Source organism: Cygnus olor, chromosome 6 (genome assembly GCF_009769625.2).
Source record: "Cygnus olor isolate bCygOlo1 chromosome 6, bCygOlo1.pri.v2, whole genome shotgun sequence".
Classification (NCBI taxonomy): domain Eukaryota; kingdom Metazoa; phylum Chordata; class Aves; order Anseriformes; family Anatidae; genus Cygnus; species Cygnus olor.
The window spans coordinates 30725946-30741152 of record NC_049174.1 but is presented as its reverse complement, the minus strand read 5'-3'; the positions used below and the strand labels follow the sequence as shown (position 1 = coordinate 30741152).

The 15207-nt window shown below is 40.9% G+C and overlaps 1 protein-coding gene across 4 annotated transcripts in view; it reads right to left on the bottom strand.

The window, feature by feature from the left end:
• C6H2orf76 (chromosome 6 C2orf76 homolog) overlaps positions 1–15207 on the bottom strand; it is a 39507-nt gene that overhangs the window by 20208 nt on the left and 4092 nt on the right. For 3 of the 4 annotated variants that reach the window (XM_040561121.1, XM_040561122.1, XM_040561124.1), the window contains 3 exons: positions 12461–12498; positions 12250–12331; positions 9091–9278 (listed from right to left, as the gene is read on the bottom strand). In XM_040561121.1, coding sequence (XP_040417055.1) covers positions 9202–9278; positions 12250–12331; positions 12461–12498 — 197 coding nt within the window. In that variant the 3' untranslated portion in view covers positions 9091–9201. Of the gene's footprint in view, positions 1–9090; positions 9279–12249; positions 12332–12460; positions 12499–15207 lie in introns of those variants that run through there. The other variant, XM_040561125.1, reaches the window with a different exon arrangement.

The following is a 15207-nucleotide window of genomic DNA, read 5'->3' as shown; positions in this document are numbered from 1 at the left end:
GAAATCAGCATGAGGGAAATGCCAAGTTTTCACAATCAGCTGATTTTATTTATTTATTTTGGCAGCACAGGGAAAGTACCATTCTTTTCCTCCGTCCCTTTCAGGAAGCTGCAGTTATTCAGGTTTTCCCATCCACCTCCACAGCCCAGCCCAGATCAGCACCTGATCAAATCACTCACGGAGCAGATTGATTACCCAGCGCTAGTTATTTGTGGTTGAATGGTAGCCTAAGCTTCCACACGGATTTCAGGCAGTTTTTCACAAGTATAATTCCACCCACTCCAGCTTAACTCATGCTTGAGGGAAAATTGGATTCAGCAAGCTTGTTCCTAGTCTTCTGTTTCATCATCGAGCAAAGTCAACATAAAAGCACCAGTTTGCACATTTTCTGTTTACAATAAAGTATTCCAACGTTTGGATTTTTTTTTCTTCTTTTTTTTCTCCTCTTGGCCAAGCTTATTTTCACATCTTTAGGTCAGGCAAACAAAAGAGTAGGAAGCAAGGAATGAGTATTACACAGGCTTGCAGGAGGAAGGTGTGGTTTTATCGTGAGACACTTGAAGGCTAAAGACTCACCTTTTTGCCCAGCACAAGTAAGGATTGCTTTCTTTACACGACTTTCACACCCACATGCCCTTTCCCACTGATGGCAAAGAGACAATTGTCACGAGCAGGAGCTGGCTGTGTCGGTGAGGCAGCACAGTGCTTTCCAGACAGGTCCCAGCCCTACGGACAGTTCAACACTCCCACAGCTCCACAGCATCTAAAAAAAGGCCGATCGGCTGTCTCCGGGTGAGGCCCCATGCCAGCACTCTGGGCAGCCGCTCACCAGCTCTTCAAAAACTGAAACCTATTCCTGTTAATGCAGACCAGCATTTCTGCTGGTGCCCTCTGTAGGCATCAGGTCTCTAAAGCCTTTGACACACCAGTTTGGATAATTTATTCTGATTCTGGAATACCGAAAAGTAGTTTGAGGTGCTTTTGAATGATCACTTCTATATGCATGTCTGTGGATAGGGGATCTAGTGAGGTTAGCATAAAATTTCCCAGTTAATTGTTTTTAGCACTTGGACATTCTGTCTCTCTGTGTATATAAGGGCATACACAAACTTACATTACTGCAGAGTATATAGGTGAAATGTAAATTCTTTATATTTTTATTCTCTGTATTGCCTACTGTGTGCCTCTAGGACAGGTAAGAACCAACTGAAGAGCTGTAAGAGTAAGGCCAGTTTTAACCCCTGGCCTCTGTAATTATATAAAAGATATTCTGAACAGGTCCATAACATTACATCAGAACTCATTTGGGTCTTTCTTTATCCCATTTCCCTCCCGCCTCCCCAACAATACCATTACTTTAATGGCAGTAGTAGAGCGTAGGGTGATTATCTGGAATTTAACACTAGGAAATAAAACACACTCAGGCAGGCCAGCAGCTGGTAGCTCCTTGCTACCACGATAATAAGTGAAAACTGATCTTTGCTGTGAGCCAGCGTGCCAGGACCTGTATTACGGAGCTACGTACGCACGTGGGAGGTCACCAGTGGGTGCCGACACACGTCGTTACACAAGGCTAGTGCTATTGCACAGCAGCTGCAGCACAGGCACAAACGAGATTAATTCAGTAAACTGAAAGTCCTGTCGATACCGAGTTCAAGGAAGAGGGAGTTTCCAATGAGGTTTATGGGACTGGAAAGGTAAAAAAGGAGTTATAATACTATCATTTTGTTCTCCATTACTTAAATCACTTCCTCATAGAAGTGTCATGCCAGATCAACCAACTTCTAGATCTGCAGCGTTGCATTTTAATGAGCTAATTTGTAACTTGATTTTAATGAGTTCATTTAAATGCCTGTGCTGAAGCTTAACCTCTGCAGGTACAGTTCTCTCACTCCCTCTGTTTTATAATACAAGGCTTTTAACAGTCCAATCGGTTTCTTTCTCTTCAGGGATTTACTTACAAAGTGACATATCAAGCTACAGTTAAATCTTTAGGGGAATGCAGTTGCTTCAGCACCTCTGTACAGACAATTTCCTTCAATCTCTCCAAGATGGCCAGCACAACGGTGTGAGCTGCTACAGGCAGCCCCAAAAGTCTGCCATATCCTTGGGCTTAACATTTCCTGCACAGAACTGGTGGGATCCGCAGGCTGTGCCTGAGCTTTGAGGAACAAGATTTGTTGCAGTAAGACAATTTTCTTTTACCTGTTTATTGCATCTTAATAAGAAGCATGTTTTTCAGAACTTCTGTACAAGGCTTTTAGTGCCAGTCAGGGCCGCCCTGAAGTTGAGCATGCAATAAACAGCAGGAAGATGCCATCTGTGTCTGGGGCCAGTTCTTTTTGGCAGAGCGTGCATAGGAGTTTCTTATTCAAAGCCTAAAAATAACTGCTGTGTGCAGGCAGTCGGGAGGATCACATAATACACATAGCATTAGAGGAATCTTTCAAAGACTTGAAATGGCACCACAGCCATTCCCCTGGAAAGATAATCTGCTTTGCATTTAGAAACCTCAGCAGCGGAGGACCTACTGCAGCTGCTGTTAGCTGGTTACTTACTCTCGTTATCTGTTTCCCTGTATCTGATCCACAATTAGCAAGCTTCAGCTGCTGCTGTCCTATGCCAGCCTCCTGGCTTAAAGAGCTGTCTACAGTTGGACGTCTGCTTTTAAGTAGCTGCATTATTCTGCACTCTAGAAAACAAAGATACTATGCAAGATTTAAGCCTGCTTTCTGCAAGACCAGGTTCCTTCTATTTGAGGGGTGGGGAAGTGTGGAGAAATTGCCATAATACTAACTATTAGGATATGGGGTTTCCGCTTCTAGATTGCTTCTTTGCCTCTAAAAGCAACAGATGTGCTCCAGTTGGACGGGCACCAAACACATGCACAGAGCCAAAGGTGTGACCTCAAAGTAAGGTCAAAACCAGAGTGATACCATACCTTCCACTTAAAAAATCTCCATCCATGGAATAAAAAGGGCTTCCCAAAATGGCCTTAAAGAATACGTTTGGAGTTTTGAAAAGTCAAGGAGAAAAGTAACACACCAAGAACGTGTTTTCCTATGCTGGGCCCTGTAGGCTCTCTGGGCTCCGGGTTAGAAAGCAGAATTAAACCTTCCCAAGATGCAAAACGAGGGCAGACAGACGCAGTTCTTGCAGCTGACATTGATGGTACACAACACCATGTCACCTGCCAGAGGGCAGAACTGGACATACAAAGATAAATTCTATTATTAACCTGAACTGTCACACTGAGCTCTTGAATGCGTTCACTACCGACTGAAACTCGCACCCTTCTAGCTTTTGGCCTACTACAAGAGAAGAATCTATCGCTATCAGACAGAGAGGATGTTAGCAAACAAAAAATACAATCCATATCTGATCAAAAAATATATCTACAGGAAGACAAAAGTTTTATGCTCCGTCCTCTCCCCCACTGCTTCACCAGCCCAAACACGCACCTCTGCCGTCAGCCACCCGCCAGGCGTACCACGCTTCCAGAGGAGGTCCTGGTCTCCCATGAAGCAGAACTGGGTGCTGAGCAGAAGGAAGAGAAGCGAGGATAACACCTCGCAGACAATGTGCACCACAGTGCTGCCTGCACCCACGCACACAGAAGTCTTCCCCCGCAGACAGCAGAAGGCTGCAGTCGCCCATGCATCTCCTCCAGGCTGTGAGTGGCTGCTGAGGGTTACGGCGACAGCTTGGAGTCGAGGCACTGCTCCTAGCACACCGGTGCTACCAGGGCAGAAGGAAGGAACAGAAGCAGCAGCCCAAATCAGAAGGAAGGCTTGATGTCACCCACTCTCTACCCATCGCTTCTTTTCCTCTTCTGCAAGCAGCTGACAGGAGTCCCAGCAGAAAGCTCAGTCACGCCTTGTCCCTGTGCAACAATCCTAATTTACCCTCTTAACCAGGCACCATCCACGCACACTTCAATCACTCGAAGCATAAAGCTCTGCACAGTGCTTGGGTCTGGGCTCCACAACTCATATCTCATCTCAGAAAGCATGGCCCAGAGGGCACGGTGCCAGGTTCTCCTCATCCATGGCACGCCGAGGGAGAAATAGCAGGAGCTTAGGGGCAGAAGCATGGAGGACACATTTGTTGCGTGTTTAAGCTGTGTTGCCGAAGATATTTTGCTCTGCTTTGCACATGTGTCTGTTCTGAGTGGTTTTCCTTGTGTTTAAAAAAAGAGGCATATTTAAAGTCTACTTGACAAAAGCTCAGCAAATTAACACTGATCTTTTCCAGACAATTCCTCAAATGAATGTTCTGCAAATGCCTCCTCACAGCGTGCAAAGATTTAGACACGCTGGAACTGTCTCCGCAAAGGATGCGCTCTAACAAGAGGAATTTAAGCACTGATACCAGTTCAATTTGCCGCTCTTTGATTTTAATATAAAAAGAAACACTTTCTGCAAGGAAAGTTTCAGCTTTCATCACCGCAGCCCTAGCACAGACTTCACAGGCTAAACCAATTCACAGATAAGCACTCTTGCTAGACGTTCAGTATTTCTTGGCTTACGCAGGTCCTGGAGAAAGAACAGGCTGTGCTGACATCTGGTGGCTTTCTCTGCAGCCAAAGACAGTTTATGGCGATAGGTCTCAGTTTTTCGCTGGATTTTTGAATCCCCAGTGTAACTTCTCTCCTGTTTCCTTGCAAGACACAAAGCATTATGATAAAAACCTTGTTGTTTCCACTGACCAGTGGACAGTGCTGTCATCTGCAAGTCCTTTTGTAAAGCAATAAAGGATCCCTTGCTCTGCACAGTTAGCTGCACTGTAGAAAAGGTCTCTTCTTTATTTCAAAGGATATTCCTTCTTGAATTAAAAAGGCACATCCACTGCCACAGAAAATGTTGCTATTGTATAGCAGGTGAGGTACAAACCTAACAATTAAAGCACTGCAAATAAGCAGAGATGGCAGCATGAAAGAAAGGGAAGAAGTAGGGAAAACATGCAAAGGTGTGTGTGTTTCCCCAGTGTCACAGTGGGAAAGTAGGTAGCAGGTAAAAGCAGTGTCCTGATCACCTGAGTAGTAATGAAATTATCTACCGACCATCTTTGGTTGATTCATCAATCATCTGCACATCCACACTCAGCAGAACTATGAAAAGGAAGTGGTGGAAGGACGATCTGGAGCCAACTGATGCCATTCAGCCAGAATGAGCTCAGCCCAACAAACCTCAATAAGCAAAAGCGTGCACTTGCCTTAAGCATTTGTAATGCCTCCAGCCAGCTGCCACTGACTCTGAAGCCCGGATCATATCAGTCCTATGAGAGCAAGAACAAGTATCACAGGTTCTGTTTTCTCATTCTTGATCTCTGAACATCCAGGATTTCAGCAGCTATTAGCTTGCAAGGCCAGAACCCACGGATGTCCTGCCACGGCTGTGCCATTGTGGGACTGTGACCTGCAAGGTCGCTAAGCAAAGGATCTGTTGGGATGTGCTGAATGCTCTGAGGATGAAAGTGAAACATCACAGCTTACAACTTATCTCTGGATCACTTCTAAGAACATTTTCATCAGATAAAGTAGTTCTTCAACTTTATCTGCGGTGCGTATCTGATTTTTGAGGGCTCCTCTGTGCCGTCAGTAACTGTCAGCATCTAACTCAGCTACCTGTGCTCTTGCATCTGCAAGAGGCAACGTGACTGCCTCTGAACAGAAAACTACACATGGACAGCTGCATGTAGAAAGCACCATATCAGAGCCTGAGAAAAAATAATCTATTATACCAATTTCTGCATTCAATTATAAAAAAATGATTAAAGTGCATAATGATATAAAAACACTATTCCAGTATGTATGTGCCAGGAGTGTTGTACATTTACCATTTGCTGTGCTTATTCAGTTACACCATTACCTCTTCTTCTTCCTCATGGTAATTCCTTTCCTAATATAATCTCTTCCTTTAGTAGGTATTCTTCCACACCTCCTAGCCAAAACTCCAGTCTCTTACATAGTTTTCTTTCTCCGAGAAACACCATAGCTCCCCCAGTCCCAGCTTGACCACCTTTCCCTGCTGCACTGCGATAACTGAGAACACAGGTCTTATTTCACTATCCAGCCAGGATACTGTTTTTTGTTAAAAAAATAAATAAAATATAAAAAATAAAAAAAATAAAAATAAAAAATAAAAAATGAAAAAAAGGCTGGTGAAAGGCGCGTGGGACATCATATTGTAAGACAGATCCTTATTTACAAAATAGCTAACAAAGCTATATAACTTATCCTGCTATATGTTATAGAGGCCACCTTTGATCAACCGTAGTTGTGAACCAACGTGGATCACAGCCTCTGCCAGGGTAACAAACCCTGGTACCAGCTATGTGGGTGGTGGGCGGTTTCCTTTAATAGAGGATTTCATAACACCAGCAAAGACATCTCAGTCCTTACTGATTTATTAGCCAGTGTTCCTAGATTTCATTCAGTGTGCAACAATCCTGGAACCAAACCCACTCTGAAACGAGGCTACATACAGCTCTACCATATCCCACCGAAAAACATTGGAGCAGCATCTATCTTAACAAGCTCTGTTGTTATCTAAGGCTTTATGGTGGCTCTTTGTTTTGGTTGTCAGTTTTATTTTCATTTTTTCTGGAAACATGCATTATTAAAGCCTCAATTAAAAACAACAACAACAAAAAACACAGTAGAAACACACTTCAGGAAGAATCCAGTTTCAAGTGTGGTCACTGACAGCATTACAAAAGGCTGTACTGTGCTGCAGCAGAAAGCAGCCAAGGAATTGTCACTGCCAGGGTGCACAGAGCTCACAGAGCACTAGCTTAACTCTTTCCTTAGAACGAGAAACTAACCTAGAGTGACAGACAAATAATTATTAATTGGCATTAAAACATTTACATTTTTCTTGTTGATGTTGTGGAACTTTTCTTTCACTGCAACACACTCAGCGTCACGCTGAACTTCTGTAACTGTACTAGCTGTAACTACAGACAGGACACTTGTTAAAATGTGGTGACTGTCCAACATGAATACGTTAGAGAGAAGGGATCACAAAAACAATCCAAATCTGTCTGAAAGGGATGGAGACCAAATTAAAATCCTCACAAGAGGAGCAAAACAATGGCAGTCTTTGCTCAGAGATCCTAAGCGTGCTGAGGGACACCACCAAGATGCCCTGGTAGAACAGCTCAAGACAGTGATCTCCGTGGTATGCCATCTACTTCCCACACAGTTACGTTCATTATTGTAAATCTGGTGTAAAAAAATATTGTAAAAAAAACAGCGTATTCTGGAGTGGAATGCATTAGTTTTAACTGTCTGTGAAGACAAGTACAAACCCTCATTAATCAGACTGAGCTGGCAAATGTGACAGATTGTATAAGAAGGTAGCTGAGAGGTAGGCCAACGTTTGGGGAGCAGGTACCAGCCACAGAAAGGAGGCCTGGACTGAAATATGAAGGAAGTGTTAAATTCTCCCCGGAAACTGATCAGAGCATGCATATCAGCATCAAAATCCCAAGAGAATGCAGTGGTACAGGACTCCTTACAAGATAAAGATATATCCCGAGTTGGAAGGGACCCATAAGGATCATCAAGTCCAACTCCTGGCACCACACAGGTCTACCCAAAATTTTAGACCATGTGACTAAGTGCACAGTCCAAACGCTTCTTAAATTCAGACAGGCTTGGTGCAGTGACTGCTTCACTGGGTTGCCTGTTATAAGCACCTTTATAACAGCAGATAACAATGTGGTAATCTCTTTCACAAGAGAATACAACTATTTGAAGCAAAGCTGCTGGGGAGTAACACCAGCTACCTGAGAGGTCTCCAGCCTACACCAGGGAGTTGTCAGGAAGGATGAAGAAAATGAGGTGGGAACAATGCATAGAGGTTTCTTTGGCCCTACATCTAAAGTAAAGGGAACTTTTATTTAAAAGCTTTGGATATCACACATCTGCTTTCACTATCACCTGTCTATCACAATAAAAAAAAACAAAATAAAAATCAAAGTTCTAGGAAACTGTAAGCTTACGTCTCTAGAAAGTCTCTGATGTTGTCAGCTTTCACCCAGAGCTGAGGGTAAATGTCTGGGTCTAAAGCAATTGCACATGAGGTCAGATTTGATTTAACAGAGCCTATGCCCAAAAAGCCTACAAGGCAGAGAGCCAGAATCGCTTCTATTTCCCTGAAGAGAGGCTTAAAGACACAGTGTCCCATCTTGGCAACCCCCTAACGAGCAGTTAAGTGTCTATCTAAACTAGAAGCATGACTATTTTTTCTTGTTCTTAATTTGGTTAGTGTCCTAAATTTGGCTAATTCCAGGAAAGCCTGGAATTACCAAGAACTAACATACAGTGACAGAACATTTGGCTCTTGGAAAGCAGGAAAGAATAGTCTTGAAGACATCTGTTGTGCAGATTTGGCTTCTCCTTGCAAAAATGCAATCATTCAGGTTTCATTCTTGAAACTGAAACCATGAGCTTTCACAACACTTGGAATAAGGCCTGACTCCTATTTATGCATGTTGACGCCCTGGCAGAACTCAGGTTGCTACCTCTTACATGAAGGTGTCTCCATGAAGTAATGTAGTAACAAGCGAGCTGGTCCTTGAACACAAAGGGCTCTAACAGTCATTTTCTCTTTCGGCATGCTAAAGAGGGCTAGAAGAAAGTATAAAGGAAAGCATTCACCAGTGAAGAGCCTGAAACACTTGCCAGTGTGCACCATTTAAACAAAAGAGCCTAAACATAAAGAGAGTGAAGTAAATCTATTACTTGAAACAGAGAGACTTTCTTGTCAAACTCTCTAAAATGCCCAGCGATTGCATCACAAAAAGTTTCCATTTTCATTAGAAGTTACCGCTAAGAGGGACTTTTACTGTGCATTGTGTAATACCAGTACGTAGCTAACATCTGCTGTAGGATCCTACCAAGAATGTGCGCCACAGGTCAGGTGACGGCACAGGTTGCACCGCCGGCATTGTAAAAGGCAAGCAAAGGAAAAAGAAATGTGGGAGGAAGAAATAAAAAAGGCATGTGTGCCCCCCAGTCTTCTTTCTCTCAGTCTTAACATATTGACAGAAATTAATTTCTATAGGAAGGGAATTGCACTGTTTGCAAAGCAATCCTCGAGGATTTATTGATCTTTAAAAAAAAAAAAAACTCATTAAGCAGAACAAGGAAAATTTACAATGAGTATGGGAAAACAAAACAATCTCTTGGGATCTTCACCAGGCCGAAACAGGATTAGCTTTGTAGTTTCTGTAATCTTCCTCACAGAAGAATGCTAATTCAGTCTCATTTGCTAGAACGAATAAAAAATGAAATATTTAGCACGCCAGTAAATGAACCACCCAACAACGAGCTATTTAGAATCTCAGAAGACAATTGGTGACTTTTTGGGCAAAGACAATTGTAAATCACCACACAATCCCCAACCTCCCCATATTTTTACTGAAAAAAATCCAGTACTAAAGATGCAGTTTAACCTTGTTAACATAACAAGAACCTGAACATATAGAAGAAAATATGTACACAAGATCCCTCAAGATTTGTTTAACGCAGATGACAGAATTGTTTGTATAAGCATTCAGCAAATTAAATGATTGCATTTCTAATGCCTTCAAATGCCGGAAAAATAATGAAGCACGATTTTCTCTTTTTTTGTGCATTTTTCTTCTAGGAAAGAAAAAGAAACAATTTTTTTTCCGTGAAATTAGCCTGTAGGTATAATAATTTAATACTTAGAGGATCAGTAGAATATTTTACAGATCACTTTACATTCTCCCTCATGACCCATCAAAATATGTGTCTGAAGAAGTTAATTTTTTGCCCTGCTGATGATTAATTCATGAGGCTTCAACAATATGCAAAGTGAAAGACACAAATTGGCTTCTCCAGCAATACCTTCAAATACCTCTAATTATTCACAGGGGATATGGCAGAGCTAAAGGACCCACAAAGGTTCAGAGCAGTCACAATTCTTTCAACCCAGTAGGTCAAGGACTTCCTCTTCTAAAACAGTAAGTCAGCAACATTACTAATTCAGAACAGAGACAAATCTGATGGAAAGCCTTCACAATTATTAAACATGGAATTCTTTAAGGTGCTGAGCCAATAAGTTCCACGTTCGTTTTTTAAATTAAACCTGAAGTTAATGAAGTCTGCCTGTCTTGTAAAAAAGAAGAAAAAAGTAGAAGGGGTTTTAGACTCTCAAGTAGAAAACAGACAAGACTGTTTGCAATGAATGCTGAACACTTCATTAACATACACCCTACTCTTAAAAAAAATAAAAAACAGGCAAGCGTTAACTTTGCTGAGTAGATAATAGCTGTAATAATAATCACTACCACAGAGGCTTTCCCGAGGATACTTATCTAATGTCCTCATAATTTATAACTCTCTAGCCCAACCCTGTAAAGTGCCAAGGGCAATCAACTGCAGCTTAGAAAAAAATGGTCTGCATGCCTCAGAATTTCCCAGATTTCCTAATAGAAACTCTCTGTTTTATTCAAGTAAATCTTGTCCAGACTAGATATTGAAAAAAAAAAAAAAAAGAAACGATAATATGCCAATAGGAGATTTCAAATCTTACTGATTTAAATGAAATGTACAAAATGAGGACTAATGGCACATGCCATCAAGCTTCACTGCCTTGGTTTCCCATTTTCCAATTCTTGTTGAAGAAGGACTTCTGCAAGATTTTACTACAAAGACCTCATTCTTAACTTAGCTAATTTTCATATCAAAATATGCCAGAACATATCAAAATTCAAAATCGCATTATAGCATGCTGCCATTTACAAAGCAAGAGTTTTTCTTTTCTGTCACAAATACAAACTACATTCTAATGACTAACTGTAAAACTTCTGCTAGCTACATTGCAAATATTTAAGACTTGAGTCCCAATAATCCTCCTTCCTGAGGAACCATTTTTCTTCCAGATGAAAAGGTCTAGTTTACCTGGCTTAGTTAAAATAAATAAATGAATAAATAAATAAAAGCAGCCAGAGAATAACTATTTTTCTTATTATAAGAATGCCCAAAGACCTTTAGGAAAAGTATTCTGAGGACAGGTGCAGTACACTTCAGAGAAAACATTAAAGAGGCACTCCAAATCACTTAAAAGTGAAAAGTAAATGGTAGAAATCTCGAAACAATGAAAAGGGGAAAAACAGAACTAAAACAAACAAACAAACCCACCATCACCAACAAGAACAAAACACAAAACCTCAACTTAAGAAAAATCAGGTCCCCTTTCTCACACCCCAAAAATCAGGGTTTTGGTTGGTTGGTTGGTTTTGTGGCCAAGAGGAAAAGGAGGTGGCTTACAACCATGTCACAAAACATAACCAAGAACATTGAGGTCCTATATTCTAAGGAAGATGCAAGCAGAATACCGGCCAAATGTCAGAAGCTGAACTCTTTGAAACCTTTTAGACTATATGACCATGAGAGAGAAAACCCACTCTTTCTGGGGAGCAATCAGGGGGCATCAGGAAGAGGAGGGAGTTTTCTCTGTGACTCCCCTGCACTTAGAGTGCAGGTGGTTAAACATCACAGTGAGGCAAATCAGAATCAAATGAGCAAATGTCTATACGAAGGTGGAATGCTACTACATCCCTCAAGTACCCCTCTGCCACAAAGTCATTCAGCCACATTTATGAGAAGCCCAAAGGACATCCAGGGACCATCAATTTTATCATGACAGACATTTCTTTACATTATTACCAAAAGACATGCCCTATATGCAGTCCCCTGTCAAAACGTGAGAAATCAGGTCAAGTTTCAACTCCGTGCTGTGTTCAGCACATTCTCTAAATGATACTCCTCGAGTCTTCCAAAGCAATCTGACTACCAAGGACTGTACATTGCACATTAAAACAAATCGAATCTTACTTCATTATTCCATACTGGTCCCACTACTTACATTTCTAACCAAAACATCAGTTTAAATGTTACTGATAAGACTAAGCAGACATGGTACTAATAACCTATCTGCCAATCATTTAAAATTACTCTCAGCAGAATTATAAGCATACCTTCTGAAATCACAATTTGCATTCTGAACATTCGGAGTGCAGATACCTGCTGCCCTCAGTTCAATGATTTCAATGTACGTTATCCCCCCCCCTTCTTCCCTGAATAATTACCAAGTAGTGTAAAGAGAATCAGGAATTACTTTTCAGCAGGCTATCCAAACATAATCAGCCAGTTATCAGTTTAATGACAAGCACAGTGAACAGCACCTTCAGTCAATATAAACATACTCATACCTACTCCAGCTGCTTTCAGCGTACTCTCTTCTTTCAAAATCAGTTTGTCATCATCTTCCAAACTCACTACGAGTTCACCAGTCTACAAATTAGAGAACCAGAATACAAAGATAAGAATTTACTGTCTCTCTGTCCCAGTCTTGTTTTACAGTGCAGAGGTCTGCCTGCATTAAAGCATGTAAAAGGGGAAGAAAATAGCTAATAACCATACCTTTGATTTGTGTGCTTGGTGAATAATCTTCATTGTATCTGAAAGAAAATACAATGTTTTCCTAAAATAAACTTTAATATGCAGGCAACGCTAAAAATTATGCTTGGGGAAGAAGACAGTAACAAAGGGGTAAGGTTTAAAAATTGTTTATTATTAACAATTTTACGTATTCAGTCTGAAAGAGTAGAAAACATTTTAATTTCCCAGTCCTGCAGCCACAGCCTTAAACCAGTCAATCCACCATCTTATTGGCCTTCTGTCTACTGGCTGAGTTACAATAACTAACCGAATGACCATCCCAATTGCCAGTCAAAACACATCAATTTAAATGCCAGCAAGGGTGTTTTAACCTAGGAGGTTTTATACATGCAATTGGGGCAGGACAAACTGCATTTATGCGCTGTCAACAAATGCAGCTAAATTGACAGACAGCAAGTGATTAAGACACAGTAACCTAACCACTTGAGATTATTATTTGAAATCTTCCTTCTCATAAAGAAATCATCCATGTTAGAAAACGTGTTGAGCAAGTTCTTTTTCCATGAATATGTACAATCTCTCCTTTCTTTCTACATCCTCTTCATATTTACCTGTGATATTTTTGTGCATTTTGTTTCCATACCTTCAATGCACAATTTTGTTTCCAAGTTTGTTTCCATAGCTTCAATGCACAAATGCGTAATACTCTGTCCCCTTTTGAATGTTTTATTTAAAATATTACAGAAGGTTAAAACCATGAAAAGTCAACACTTAAAAGGCATTCTTGACATGCAGTCCTAGCTGCAGTATTAGAAACAAAGCACGTATTTGATTGCAATTACCAGGATCCATCTTGCATAGAAGCATTGCAGAAGAACAACAATCACAGCAAAAAGATACTGTAATCATGAAAACTTTCTCCCAAAGCAAATACCATCCAGCCTCTGCCTCTTAGTTTTAAACTTCTAGATCTACTTCGCCACATTCCCTTTTTTCTGGTCTTTGCACAGTCGTTCTCTGAACTATAGACTCAATTTTACTTGTCCACGTCTTCATCACTGGCATCCAGAAATTCATTGCATCTTCATTTGAGCTATTAAATAGCTTCTCCAATTCTGTTATAGAGATAAAACTGCTGTATATTCTCATCCTAGCTACTTCCTCTCAATTGCTTTTGCTATATCAGTTAGTCCCAATCTAGTCCCACTCAATCATATTTCCATTTTTTTTAATATTTTCCTTTTTTTTTTTCCTAGATCTTCCATGACAATAGATAAGAAAACACTTTCTAAGTCTCTCTGTGAATTATTGACCATACTGCTCCACATTTATGGGGGAAAAAATGGAGAAGCTGCTTATGAGACAAAATGGCACCCATCATCAGTGAAAAGGAGGTAATGACAGGGTAGAAAGATGAGAAGATAGACTGAGAAGAGTTCTAGATCAAGGACATGAATGATGTGTACAAAGAAATGAAGAGAACATTTGAAAGTCATAAGCTTGGAGATTCAAGTGAGTCAGAGCACCAAGCCAAGAGGAAAAAGGTGGCAGTGATATATATGAGGTCAGGAGAACCAAGTGCTGCTGGATTCTGGACAGAAGGAAGCCAAAGCAGTCAAGATGAAAACCAGCCAGGTCCAAGTGAGATTTCTGGCACTGCCAAACAAAGCAGAGAGAAATCTGACTCTTAGTAGCAGTATTCATGCAGAAGTCTTACTGCGCCTTGATCACCAAAATACAAGAAAGACAATAGAGCACGCAAGAGATGCCAAAAACACAAACCTGGATGGTTGACAGCCTAAGGGGAAGGTGAGGAACTCGGGCTTGATTTTTTCTGTGTGAAAATTTCAGCATAGCTGGCACCATCCCACTAAAAGTAGGCCCCCGCTAACTGGTATAACAAGTTTTAAAGTTCTGCCATGGTTTTCACCCACATTAAGCTCAGTCCTACACAGCACAATCAGGTGCTCAACCACAACATATGCTTGCAGCAAAACTAAACTGATGTTGTGAGTGATCAAAGAACTAGCAGCAGGGATAGGCAGCACCAAAAACACAACTAGCAGCAGCCCTACATGGGACTCCCTCATCCACTCAAAGCAACAAATATTAGGGGGCTGAAAGGCAGCACCGAATGCAAAGTTACAATTACCTAGATTTTAAGATTTTAAGTAAAACATTAAAACTAATAGCATTCAAGTCCTTGTCACAGATACAGTGCAAATCTTAATCCCTGCCCATTTTTCTGTTTTCATTTTGTACTGTTTCACCATCACCAAGAACAAAGTATGGAATGTTTGCCTTTTTTTTTAAGAGGCAAATAGAGTTGATCACCATTCACATGTATTAAGAAGGTTCCTCATTCACTCCTTCGAATCACTGTAGAGGAAGGAGTTTGTTACCGCCAAGAACGTGGGAGACAGATGATCACTTGTAGCAAAGCTCCAAGGGAATTTTCAGAACTGTCAGGTTGAGGAGAAGGTATGCGACTGACATCTGAGTTACAAAACTCCATGAAGTGAAATAATTTAGTTTAGTTTACTTTGAAAGTATCTTCTATCCCAAATGAACGCATTGCACACATTCATGCCAAGCTTCACAAAAGGAAATACACACGTACATTTATATTAGAAGATAAATTCAGTCTAAACTTGACACCAGACTATTTCTTTCCATCAGCTCTTAAGAGTTTTCTAACCCACTTTTGAGCAATGTTCCCCTGCTCCTCTCATATTATGTAAATTATTTAAGAATATGAGTTTTATGCA